Below are 13,819 nucleotides of genomic sequence, written 5' to 3' on the forward strand. Positions count from 1 at the left end.
ACCCTGACCCCTGTGTTGTGCTGTGCTTAGTCGCTCAGTCATCTCCGACTCTTTGAGACCTTGTGGACTGTAGCCTGCCAGGCTCCTCTGTCCATGGGGGATTCTCCAGGCAAGGATACTGGAGTGGGTTGCCATGCTCTCCTCCAGGGGATCTTCCCAACCCAGGGATCGAACCCAGGTCTCCTGCATTGCAAATGGATTCTTTATCGCTTGAGCCACCAGGGAAGCCCAAGAATACTAGAGTGGGTAGCCTATCCCTTCTCCACGGGATCTTCCCGACCCAGGAATCAAACTGGGGTCTCCTGCATTGCAGGCAGATTCTTTACCAGCTGAGCTATGAAGGAAGCCCACCCTCAACACACCCCCACCCCAAAAAAGTTAATAAGGAGATATTGCAGGTGCTGCCCAGGGGGAACACCTGGAGGTGAACTGATGATCTACTTCTGGGGCATCCAGAGCTGGGCTGCATGTGTGTTTTAAGTGGCTGGTCTTACAAACCCGTCTCCCCCCAGACTTGGACCTGTGGCTTGGGATTGCCCCTCAAACCCAGCTCCTGGGATGGTGACTCTCCTTCACCAGCACAGCCTTTTATAATACACACATGAGAACTCTTAATATTCCACTCTTGGTCAGTTGCTTCCAATAGAAGCTCACCCAGAGCTGTGGGACCCTGAGCAGGTCACTTCCTCTAAGAAGATGAGGGGTTAAATTCCTGGATTTCTAGACCCTTCCAGCTTCAAAGTGCCATCACCATAACCACAGGGCAAGGGTCTTAAACCCACCTAGACATAGGGACAGAACTCAATATTACAGGAATGCAACAGGAAGAATCCCAGCCTTTGGCCAGAGACAACTCAACTGATCAAATAATATGTGGTTCCGTTTAGGTTTATACCACAATTGCTTCATACACCATGCATGCATGCTAAGCTGCTTCAGTCGTGTCTGACTCTGTGCCCCTATGGATTGCAGCCCACCAGGCTCCTCTGTCCACAGGATTCTCCAGGCAAGAATCCTGGAGTGGATTGCCATGCCCTCTTCCAGGGGATCTTCCCAACCCAGGGACTGAACCCTTGTCTCGGGCATCTCCTGCATTGGCAGGTGGGTTATTTACCACTGGCATCACCTGGGAAGCCTATACCATACTATGGGCTATGTACCACATGTTGTATATTATTACATTGTTAGGTCTGGTACACATTTTGGAGTATATGGCATAATTTGTGCATCTACCACACTTGGGGGATGTATACATTTTGAGGAATAACACATGTAAGGGCATAGACGCTGCAGCACGCACAGACTTTGTGTGTATCTACACACTCGGAATATATCCAGTGCTCTGTAGATACAGCACACCTTCTGTAGAGACCCCACTGCTGGGAGCATTCTGCAAAGTGTTAGTGATAGAACTCCGGCAAAACTCTGGGGTGAAGAGTACAGACCCTAAGACCTGATCACCCTGCATGCAGTACACTCCCCCAACTGTGGTTAACCTTGAATAAATCTCTTGCCCTCTGAGACTCAGTTTTTTTTACCTGTTAAATGGGGATCATAACAGTCCCTACCCTCATGGGCTTTGGGGGACAATTAAATGAAACAGAGCTTATAACAGACTCACCATCGCATCTGGCAAAGAAGAAACAGATGATAAATGGCAGCTTTGTTACTGCTTGGCCTTTTAAAAGTGTTTTATAATGCATAAGTATTTTTTAATTTCAAATATACATAAATTCAGATGTTTCCAGAGTCTTAATGCTTTTGAAAACTCAGATAACAGACAGATCATTTAATTCATATTTATTTCACATTTGATCTGTAAACTTTTTGTTAAAAAAAATCCACTGTCATTAGCAACATGTGCTGACATTAATTTTTCTTTAGTGAAATATGAGCGCAGGCCTTAAAGAGTCTCTGTCTAAAACATCGGGCAACTTGGATGTAAACAAGGTCTCCGCCCTTCTCCCTTGACTTTGGGAGTTTATCAATGACTTGATCTCAACCAGAAAAACAGGGAGGAAAAATGGACAACACTTTGATACTTAAGAGCTCTTGGGGCAAGAACTGTACAGTTGGGCAGGCCCATTTGTCTCTTCACACTGTTTACTTTGGGCAAATTGTATCAGGTTTGCTTCTTCCACATAATTTCCACTTCTCCGTGTCTAAAAACAGCAGGTAAAAGATTTCCCACAGTCAGCACTCTGAAGGAGGGAGTGGTAACACATACATCCAAGATGGAAACATACATATTTTCCAAGCAGTGGCCCCAGAGGAAGGGAGGAAGGGGACACTGGAAAGAGAAGGTTTTAAAGTGCAGTACTGGAGTGAAAAAGGGTGCATCCGAGAATAATGGCTTTATACACAGGGCTGCTGCAAGGCAGAAAGGTTCATTTACTTCTGTCTTGATCCATCTTTGTAATATTTACATAGGACAAGGCAATTATGCTGTTAGGCACAGGGGTGGGGAAATGGACAGAAATGTTTTCCCCCTCAGGAAATCTCATCGCAAGTCCAGTCCCAAGGGACAGTCACCAGTTGCTGGTGAAAAGGACACAGAGAGGGTAATGACACCAGAAAAGGGCTCACTTTGCAAAGAGGCTCGCCCTGAACTAGACACAATGAGTCTGCCTGGAGAGCACCTCCAGTGGCCAGGATTCAAACATCAAAAGCCAAGAGACATTTGGGACCCCACCCCACCCCCAAGTACTATCAAAAATAGTGTATATTTACAAGGGGTGGGGGGACGGGAGGGCCTGCAGGGCTGCCCTGAGCATTTGTTTAAAAATAAGAGTTGGGGAAGGGGGAAAGCAATTAGCCAGGGCTGGGTAACCCCCACCCCCACCCCATCTGTTAACCCTTTGGGAGCCATCCATCCCCTCTGGGCTCTCGTGCTTGCTCTGAACGACTGTGACAGCTGGGCCCAGGGGAGGTGAAAATACTTTTAGGAAACAATACTGATTTGGGGCTGCCCAAGAACCCAGGAAGATGGCTCTGAGTGAGGAGCTGCCCTAACAATAATGAGGGGGTTGGAGTAGGGGTGTGGCCCTCCCAGCCAGTTCTTTTCTCAGGTAGGAGAGCGCAGATGCCCGCAAGAAGCGGCAGAGCTATCCTGGGGCCAAGAAACTAGGAACAGGCTGGTCCCGGGTTTTGGCAGGACCACGTAGACGCGCCCCCTGGGTCCCAGCTGCCTGCAGTCAGCGCAAGTCTGTTCTCCGGGAGCGGACTCCACACTCACACGATCCGCTTCCTGTCCCCCCGGCAGAGGATCTTCTTGAAGGCGCGGCGGAAGTCGTGATTGAAGATGGTGTATATGACCGGGTTCAGCGAGCTGTTGCAGTAGCCGAACCAGAAGAAGAACTTGAAGAGCGTGGGCGGCACGGAGCAGCCGATGGCCGTGAGCGTGTAGGTGAAGAAGAAGGGGAACCAGCACACCACGAACACGCCGATGACCACCGCCAGCACGAAGGTGAAGCGCTTCTCGCGGTTCTGCCGCCCGCGCCAGCGCGACGCCTTGGCGGCCCCGCCAGAGCGCTCCTCCGCGGGCCCCGCCGCGGGTGCCCCCGGCCCCGTCGCCCCCGGCCCGCGCCGCGGCAGGCTGTCCCCGGGCTTCACCTGGCTCGCCCGGGCCTTGCCCTTGGCCCGGGGCCCGCGCTCCGACCTGCGGGACCCCGGGGGCCGCTCAGCGTGCTCAGACGAGGAGCTCTCCTCTAGGTCCAGCGCGTCGGCGTCCGGCCGCCCTGCGGGCGCGGGCTCCCCCGGGGCACCATTGAGCTGCACCTGCAGAGACTCGACCTCGGCGCCCACGGGGCCCACGCCGCTGCGCTCCGGGCCCAAGCCGTTGGGCCTGCGCTCGGCGCCCCCTGGCAGCTCAGCGGCGGCGGCATCGGGCCCCCGGCGACTGGGCGGCACGCGGGTGCGGCGCTTGGCGATCTGGTAGATGCGCACGTAGACCAGGATCATGATCAGGCAGGGCGCGAAGAAGGAGCCGATGCTCGACGAGATGACGTACCACTTCTGGTCGTTGATCTCACAGCGCGGTTCGGCGGACGGCTGGCCACTCCTGCCTCTCTTCTTCTCGAAGGAAATGAGCGGGGGGAAGGAGATGACGGCCGAGATGACCCACACCGTGACGATAATGGCCTTGATGCGGCGCGGCGTGCGTTTCAGGTTGTACTCTATGGCCTGGGTGATGGACCAGTAACGATCCAGGCTGATGGCGCACAGGTGCACTATGGAAGACGTGCAGAAGAGCACGTCGAGCGCCAGGTAGATCTCACACCACGCCTTGCCGAAGTACCAGTAGCCCATGACCTCGTTGGCCAGCGAGAAAGGGATGACAAGCGTGGCCACCAGGATGTCCGCCGAAGCCAGAGACACCAGGAAGAGATTCTGGGGCGCCTTGAGCGCGCGGCTTGTGAACACAGCAATGATGACAAGCACGTTACCGAACACCGTGAACAGCATGAGCAGGCCGGCCAGGCACACCAGAGTCAGCGTCACCTGCAGGGAGTAGGGGGTGGCCCGGGCGCCGCCCCCCGGGGCCTCGGTCCCGTTCCAGCTCGCGTTGCCCGCGTCCGGCTGCAGGGAGCCCATGGGCGCGAAGCTGCCCTCGGCCAGCGGCTGCTCCTGGCGGAACATGAACGCGGGTGCCCACTCGCCTGGGCCTGCTGCCAGCTGCCTTCCGGCCCGGTGCCCGTGGGTCCTCCTCTTCCTCTCGCGCCCCGCTCGCCCCGCCGCACCTCACATGGAGAAGGGGCCTCAGGGAAGCCGGGCCCCGAGCTGGGGGACCGCTAGCGGCCCATGGGCCCGGCTCCCGCGAACCGCACCCGGTCCGCGCGCTTCGGGCGCTCGGGGTCGGTGCCTTCTCGCTCCCAGCTCCTAGATACAGCCAAGTTTTATTTCTAAGCGGCGGGAGAGAGTAGGTCTAACCGATGGGGAAAGAGATTTATTCTTCAAGAAGAGAGAACAAAAATCATCGGTGGCCTGATGACTTGGAAAGATAACAGGAAATTAAATATATCTGTTTATATATCTTTGACTCTTGAGCCTGAGCGAAAGCAAGAGGTCTTACCGTGTGCGGGGCCCGCCCCCAACCCAGGAGGCAGCCGAGGGGTGCTGATGCTGGCTTGGGGTCCTGCGTCTCTCTCCTTACATCTCCGAAGCGAACACCGACTCTCTCGCTTCCCCCAGACGCGGCGGGGCCGGCGGGGCCCGGGTTGGGGCCACGGTGCGGACTCTGCCGCCTCTCGGAGCGTCGCGGGACTTCCAAAGTTGAGTGCCCTGCTGGGGCTGGGGCGCAGCGCGCGGAGCTCGGAGGCGGCGGCGGCGGTGGCGGTGGGATGATGGGTGTGGGGGCCGCATGAAGGCGCCCCCGTCCTCAGGCAGACCCGGGCGGGTGGGCGATCGGCCCTCCAGGAGCCGAGACCGAGGCAGGAGGTCTCCTGGGCGTCGGCCCGGCGAGCTTCGGGCGCTGAGCGCTACGGGACAGGCTGGGGTCCGAAGGCAGCGTGAGTTTGGGGCAGGAGAGCAGGGCTGGGGAGAGAAAGGTGCTGGGGGTGGCCGGGCGGAGGCGCGCCGGCTGCTAGGCGTCTGCACTGAAGCCCGGGCCGCTGCTTCGCCGCCGCACTAGCCGTGGACTGGTTTTATAGCCCCAGGATCAAGCCGGCGTTGCTGAGCAGCCGGCGTCAGCCCCCACGTGGGAAACCGACCCTCCCCCGCCCCTTGCACCTCCCCTCCGCGGGTCTAGCGCCCTCGCCTAGCGCGGGACCCACTGGAACCCTGCCCCCTGGTGAGACGGGCCCTTTGGGGAGGTGGATACCCTGAGCGAGGGATTTAAAGGGCGTGCCCGGGGAGTGCCTGCTGGGAATTGGCCAAGCATCTCTGGGCGCGCCGAGCAGAACACATTGGGCACCCGGGAGTGGCCACATCGAGCTGAGTGGGACTTGGGAGGAAAGGGTGTTGAGGTCCCCCGGATGAATCGGGAGAAGCAATTACCGGTACAGGTCGCATCCGGAACAACCCCGCCCTGGGCCGGGCCACACTTTTTCTGCAAGTGCTCCGGACGGCGGGGCGAGTGGGGCTGGTGAAAGGAAGGCGCACGTTCAGATCCAACCCCTTTGGCGGAAAGGGAGGCACCCCACACACACACGCGCGGAGTGAGCTCCGCCAGAGTTAAGAGCTCCACTGTGGGGAGAAGCGGCCATTTGTGGTCCCAGCTGCAGAGCTGCTGCGAGACCCGAGCAGCCTGGGTCTGAACCGGCGCCCCCTAGACCACGGTGAGGAGGGGTCCTGGAGCGGAGGCGGCGCGCGGCGGCAGCGCGAGGGCGCACTGACACCTGCCGGCCGCACGCCGGCACCGCTGCGAGTCTACCCGCGGGCGCCCGGAGCCTACTCCCGCCCCTGAAACTGCCTTCTCTCATCTCAGGGCAAGTTTGGGTCCAAGCTCGGGGACAGAGAACCCAGATTTTTTATTGCACTTTGTCATGTTGCAGAAATCTTCCTAACGCATACACTCTTGTGTGGCTCCCTCTCCCCGGCGAGAGTGAGGCTTGGGCTGATGAAGACACATCAGGAAGAGGGCTCTGATGCCTGCAGAGCTGGCAGCCCACCCTGCCGATACAGGGCAACCCACGTTTCTCGCAGATCCCGGAGGCCTGGATCCTGCCTGACTGGTTGCTCTGCTCTGGTCTTCTCTGAACCATTGTGTCTTTGTTGAGGCCGAAAGCTAGACTTCGCCCCCCACCGCATCCGCATTTCAGATGCACGCACACCAGTCTTTCAGTAAGACGAGGATGCTGCCCAGAGAAAAGAGAATGTTTTCCACGTTCCCTCTGATAGGAATAGAATGGAGAGGGGGTGAGCGCAGTGTTCCTCTGCATGCTCGGTGTCCTGACATAGATTTTAACGGTTGCTAGAGTACCGGCTTGTGTTATCTGCACTTTTCAAATAAACAGTAGGCAGTTTAAGGGCAAGGCCCAGGAGGATGGGAACTGTCAGCAGGAGAGAGATGAGACCTAAAGAAAAGTTATCTTATTTAAGGGCCTACTAAACCAAAATACCTTATGTAGTCAATCAAGCTGGAAGTTCTAAGGATGGAACAGATTGCTTCTCTGCCCAGCAGGGTTCAGGCTCAGGACTGAGGACTAAATTAAGGACCTTGAGCATCAAGGCTGAGCATCACTTTCAACAGCAGCTGATGTCTACAGTCTCCGCCAGTGATACAGTAATCAGTGTGGTTGCTCTTGATGTAGATAGTCCTGAAGTCTGTGCTTTTCAAAGTATTTCACAGGTGTCCCCATGCAATCATCCTCCAACTGGATGATCTCCCTTTCCAGATTTAATTCTGGACATCAGCTGGTGTTGAAGGTGATGCTCAGCCTTGATGCTCAAGGTCCTTTCTAATCCCCTTTTCTGGAGCACCTGAAGAAAGTTAAGGCAATCTTTCCTCCCTCTGTTAAGTCCATTTTCCATCTTCTAACCAAGTCTCAGCTCTGCATCTCCTGAGAGAAGAGATATGGAGAGATTGCATGAGACTCAGTTGGAAATGTGGTCACACTCACCTCTGCACAGAAACTAGGAGCCCCAGACCTCAAGTATGAATGCTAAGAGAGACAAACATGAAAGCCCATGACAATCTGGGCTTCCCTGTGATGGTCACAGACCTTAGGGCCGGAGTTTTCATAGATCATCACCGCCTCTCTCCACACCAGCTGCTGACACACGTCTCCTTCCCATCTCATTTCAGGAGCAAAAAGGGAAATGAAAATAGAGGCCACAGGGCTTTCTTTTCTTGGAATCTCTGCTGCTAGCCTGTGTGTAACATCTCATGTCACATTCTCTAAATGCTTCCCAAACAGCCAGTCAGCAGGCAGTCAGCTTCTTAATTCCTGGGTTTGGAGTCTTTTTCTCCTAAAATGGAAACAGGCTTTTCAAGGAGCTAGGGTCTTAGAGTCCAATTCAGGACAATTATTAATAATAATGATAGCTGTCTTTTGTTGAGTTCCTAGTACACAACATGTCTAAGGCTAGCTACAGAGCCTCTTTATATGCAGAGTTCTTCCTCTTAACATATGTGTTTGTCTCTCTGTTGTGTTCAACTCTTTGCAACCCCATGAGCTGTAGCTCACCAGGCTCCTCTGTCCATGGAATTCTCCAGGCAAGAATACTGGAATGGGTTGCCGTTCCCTTCTCCAGGGGATCTTCCTAACCCAGGGATCAAACCTGGGTCTCCCACAGTGCAAGCAGATTGTCTGAGCCACCAGGATAACACATGTATCTATCACCAAAGGCTCTGGCTCCTTAGCTTGACACTCAGTGTTAGTATCTCTGAGCTTCAAAAGGCTATGTGGATGCTATTAGTTTTTTGATAGAAGATTTAGTGCTGTGCTTGCTGAGTGAGACAGCACTGAGCAGAGAGATATCCACAAAGACAATAATTTCTATCCAGGCCTGTATATCTGCATTGCTTGGGAAGGTGAAATAGACTTACTAGTGCTCCACCAAGGTAATTTTGATTCATCAGGGCTGTGATGGAATGCAGACTGTGTATTTTAACAAACCTCCTTGGGAGATGCTAACATGCACACTCAGTGAAGATTCACTGCTCTAAGTAATAAATAATAAATCTCATTGTGGGCAGGCGTGATGAGCAATTGCCTTGGGGGGGGGGGTGCATAAAGGTGGTGTCTAAGGAAGGGAGAGCTGCCAAGGATGGGCTCCAGATTAAGAATAACTGTCCTGGTTCTTCTGGGTCAGCTAGGAGGGTGTCATATTCTTCCAGGAACCAGAGGTGTCACAAACAGTTGAGAGCCACTGTAAAGATGGAAGTTGGCATTTCTGGCCTAAGGAGAAGTCACTCTAGGGCACACAAATGGAGGTCCACTATTATTTCTACTATTAATAAAAATACATACTACAGAGGATCTGAATAGACAATTTTCCAAAGACGGCATACAAAATGGGCAACAGGCACATGAAAAGATGTTCAACATCACTAATCATCAGAGAAATGCAAATCAAAACTACAGTGACTATCACCTTACACTGGTCAGAATGCCATTCTCAAAGTCTACAAACAATAAATGCTAGAGAGAATATCTAAAAAAGGGAATCTTCCTACACTGTTGGCGGGAATAGGAATTGGTACAACCACTATGGAGAACAGCAAGGAGGCTCCTTAAAAAGTTAAAATAGGACTACCATATGGCCTTGCAATCCCACTTCTGAGCATATATCTGGAGAAAAACCATAATTTGACAAGATAATGTACCCCAGTGTTCATTGCAGTGCTATTTACAATAGCCAGGACATGGAAACAACCTCAATGTCCATCAGCAGAGGAATGGACAAAGATGCGGTGCATATATACAGTGGACTATTACTCAGATGTAGAAAAGAGTGAAATAATGCCATTTGCAGAAACATGGATGGACCTAGAGATTATCATCCTAAGTGAAGTAAGTCAGGCAAAGGAAACAAACATCATTTGACATCACATATCACTTACATGTGGAATCTAATTTTTTTAATTATATAAATGAACTTATTTACAAAACAGAAACAGAAAAAAAAAAAAAAAAGCTTGTGGTTACCAAAGGGGGGAATGTGGGTGGGTGGGGGGGATAAATTATGTGTATTAACATACACATGTTACTATATATAACCAACAAGGACTTACTGTATAGCATAGGGAACACTATTCAGTATTCTGTAGAAACCTATATGGGAAAATAATTTGAAAAAGAATGAACATATGTATATATATAGCTGAATCACTATGCTATATACCTTAAACTAATACAACATGGCAAATAAACTATACTCCAATAAAATTTATATATACATTTATATATCCTATATGTATATATTACATATATGTTTAATATATAATTTACCATGATTTATCAGGTTGTATTGGTTTCAGGTATATGGCATAATGGGCTTCCCTGGTGGCTTAGACAATAAAGAATCCACCTGCAATGCAGAAGACCTGGGTCTGACCCCTGGGTCAGGAAGAGCCCCTGGAGAAGGAATGGCTACCCACTCGTGTTCTTGCCTGGAGAATGCCATGGACAGAGAAGCCTGGCGGGCTACAGTCCATGAGGTCGCAAAGAGTTGGACACGACTGAGCAACTAATACTTTCACTTTTTCATATAGCATAATGATTCGAGGCAGCATTATTTACAGTAGCCAAGATATGGACGCAACCTAAGTACCCATCAATAGCTGAATGGATAAAGAAGATCTTATATATATAATGGACTATTACTTATCCATAAAGAAATCTCGCGATTTGTGACAACACTGAGGGACCCTGAAGGTATTATGCTAAGTGAAATAAGTGAAAAATAAATTTTGCATGATTTCGCTTATAAGTTGAATCTAAAAAACAAATGTATAAACGTAACAGAAACAGAGTTATAGACACAGAGAAAAAACACGTGGTTGTCAAAGGGAAGGGGCTGGAGGAGGAGAAAAATAGATGAGGGAGATTTAGAGGTTCAGGCTTTCCAGCTACAAAATGATTCACTGGCATGAAATGTGTACAGTGTGGGGAATTTAGTGAAGAATAATGCAATATCTTTGTATAGTACATGGTAGCTAGATTTATTATGATCCTTTTGAAAAGTATAGAAATATTGAATCACCATGTTGTAAAACAGGAACTACCATAGCATTGTAGGTCAGTTATACTTAAAAAACAAACTCATAGGAAAAGAGATTAGAGTTGTGGTTACCAGAGATGGGGTAGAGAGAGAGAGATTGGATGAAGACATTTAGAAAGTACAAACTTCCAGTTATAAGATAAATAAGTACTAGGGATGTGCAACACGAGAAATATTGAATTGCTGTGAGTTATGTATGAAAGCTGCTGAGAGTGAAGCCTAACAGCGCTCCTCATAAGGAACATTTTTTTCTATTTCTTTAATTTTGTACCTGTATGAGATGATGGGTGTTCATCAGACTTATTGTGGTAATCTTTTCATGATGTATGTAAGTCAAATTATTGTGCTGTACATCTTAAATATATACAGTGCTATATATCAATTATATCTCAATAAAATTGGATCGATAAATACTGTTCATTAGCACTGACCCCATATCAGGCATAATGCTGAGCAGTTTATATACTCTATATTATTTTATGTAATTCCCAAGACCACCCTCTACTGTAGAGGTTATTATCTGCCTTGACAGATGGGGAAAATAAGGCTCGGAGAGGCTAAGCAGACAGCCTAGCTAACAGAGATCAGGATCGGACGTGGACCTTGCGTTTCCTGATTATAAGCCCAGTGAACTTCCTATGTCCCTTTCTGGGGACCTCACCCTCTACCACCCTGACAAAGCAGAGCCTGCAGAGGTTTATCAGACGTGAGAGCACCATTGGCCTGGCCCACCCTCCCTGTTTTCCTGTCCTCCCAGTTCATCTGTGGCTACTAGAGCAGGACAGTACAGGGCAAGACACGTTCCTTTGTCCCACCTCTGATGCCTGCGGTATTGGAGGAAGTGTCAGGCACACTGCATAAGACTGAGCATTCCCCAGCATGAGGGAGAGCTACCTGGCCGTGAAGCCTAGGAACAACTGGCCTCCCCTTGGTAGAATAAACTGCTCCTTCTCATAATACGTATTTTCTCCAGAGTTTGGGTGAGCCTTCATTGCCCAAGTTTACCTGTTCTAGTAAATGGCAACTCACTCCACTATTCTTGCCTGGAAAATCTCATGAACAGAGGAGCCTGGTGGGCTACAGTCCATGGGCTGCAAGAGTTGGACACAACTGAGAGACTAAACTTACCTACCTAGTAAGGGGAAAGTACTGTGCTGTTCATCTTGGCATTCCCATAGCATACCTAAAACAGGCTTTTTAACCATCAAATTTATGCAACCGACCCCTTGGGGATCCAACAGGACTCAGGAAGGACCTAGGCATTTACTTGTAGCTGGAACTTCCCTGATGGCTCAGATGGTAAAGCGTCTGCCTGCAATGCAGGAGACCTGGGTTCAATCCCTGGGTCAGGAAGATCCCCTGGAGAAGGCAATGGCACCCCACTCCAGTACTATTGCCTGGATAATCCCATGGATGGAGGAGCCTGGTAAGCTACAGTCCATGGGGTCGCAAAGAGTCGGACATGACTGAGCGACTTCACTTTCACTTTAACAAATATCCAAGTAATCCAGTAAATACCAAAATGTAAGACGCAGGAAGCGACAGTTAGAACTGGACATGGAACAACAGACTGGTTCCAAATAGGAAAAGGAGTATGTCAAGGCTGTATATTGTCACCCTGCTTATTTAACTTATATGCAGAGTACATCATGAGAAATGCTGGGCTGGAAGAAGCACAAGCTGGAATCAAGATTGCCAGGAGAAATATCAATAACCTCAGATATGCAGATGACATCACCGTTATGGCAGAAAGTGAAGAGGAACTAAAGAGCCTCTTGATAAAAGTGAAAGAGGAGAGTGAAAAAGTTGGCTTAAAGCTCAAGATTCAGAAAACGAAGATCATGGCATCTGGCCCCATCACCTCATGGGAAATAGATGGGGAAACAGTGGAAACAGTGTCAGACTTTATTTTGGGGGGCTCCAAAATCACTGTAGATGGTGATTGCAGCCATGAAATTAAAAGACGTTTACTCCTTGGAAGGAAAGTTATGACCAACCTAGATAGCACATTCAAAAGCAGAAATATTACTTTACCAAAAAAGGTCCATCTAGTCAAGGCTATGGTTTTTCCAGTAGTCATGTATGGATGTGAGAGTTGGACTGTGAAGAAAGCTGAGCACCGAAGAATTGATGCTTTTGAACTGTGGCATTGGAGAAGGCTCTTAAGAGTCCCTTGGACTTCAAGGAGATCCAACCAGTCCATCCTAAAGGAGATCAGTCCTAGGTGTTCATTGGAAGGACTGATGCTGAAGCTAAAACTCCAATATTTTGGCCACCTGATGCGAAGAGTTGACCCATTGGAAAAGACCCTGATGCTAGGAGGGATTGGGGGCAGGAGGAGAAGGGAACGACAGAGGATGAGATGGCTGGATGGCATCACTGACTCGATGGACGTGAGTCTGAGGGAACTCTGGGAGTTGCTGATGGACAGGGAGGCCTGGCGTGCTGCGATTCATGGGGTCACAAAAGAGTCAGACACGACTGAGCAACTGAACTGAACTGAACTGAACTGAAGATGTATTAGCATAGATATTTGATAAGTATTTGTATGATGAATGAAGGAAAGAAGTTGTGAATGAATGGATACAATTTAAAACTAAGTTACCCAAAATATAAGAAGTCCAGAAAATGGTGGCTAGATTCCAAAATAAGGATTTAGTTATCTTAACTAGTGCAAGATAAAAAAAACATAGATGCTCTCATTTTCTATCTCTAGCTCTACCTCCCTTTCTATCTATATTTTTTTCTGGAAAGGAACACATAAGTATTGGAAGATGACCTATTTATGACTACCAGCCAAGCAAATTACCAATACACGTAATTTAGCTTATACTAAATTATCTGTTTTTCCTGGAATTACATCTATAATTAAAGTGCCAGGTAACATTAAAATTCTTCTTGTGTGTGTGCACGTGTGTTCAGTCGTATCTGACTCTCTGCAACCCCGTGGACTGTAGCCCACCAGGCTCCTCTGTGGGATTTTCCAGGCATGAATACTGGAGTGGGTTGCCATTTCCTCCTCCAGGGGATCTTTCCAACCCAGGGATCGAACCTGCATCTCCCATGTCTCCTGTATTGCAGACAGATTCTTTACCACTGAGCCATGGGGGACTTCATCTAAAAAGAGCCAGAAAACTGGATTGGAGATGATATT

The 13,819-nt window shown here is 49.8% G+C and overlaps 1 protein-coding gene across 1 annotated transcript; it reads right to left on the reverse strand.

Annotated features, from left to right (window-relative positions):
• ADRA2A (adrenoceptor alpha 2A) lies at positions 1,784–4,726 on the reverse strand. Its single transcript, XM_018041717.1, has one exon. It carries the CDS (start codon positions 4,636–4,638, stop codon positions 3,232–3,234), a length of 1,407 nt encoding a protein of 468 aa, XP_017897206.1. The 5' UTR covers positions 4,639–4,726; the 3' UTR covers positions 1,784–3,231.

Source organism: Capra hircus, chromosome 26 (genome assembly GCF_001704415.2).
Source record: "Capra hircus breed San Clemente chromosome 26, ASM170441v1, whole genome shotgun sequence".
Lineage (NCBI taxonomy): Eukaryota > Metazoa > Chordata > Mammalia > Artiodactyla > Bovidae > Capra > Capra hircus.

Coding starts and splice junctions, on each gene's coding strand:
- ADRA2A (XM_018041717.1), bottom strand. CDS start 4,638: ATGTTCCGCCAGGAGCAGCCGCTGGCCGAGGGCAGCTTCGCGCCCATG.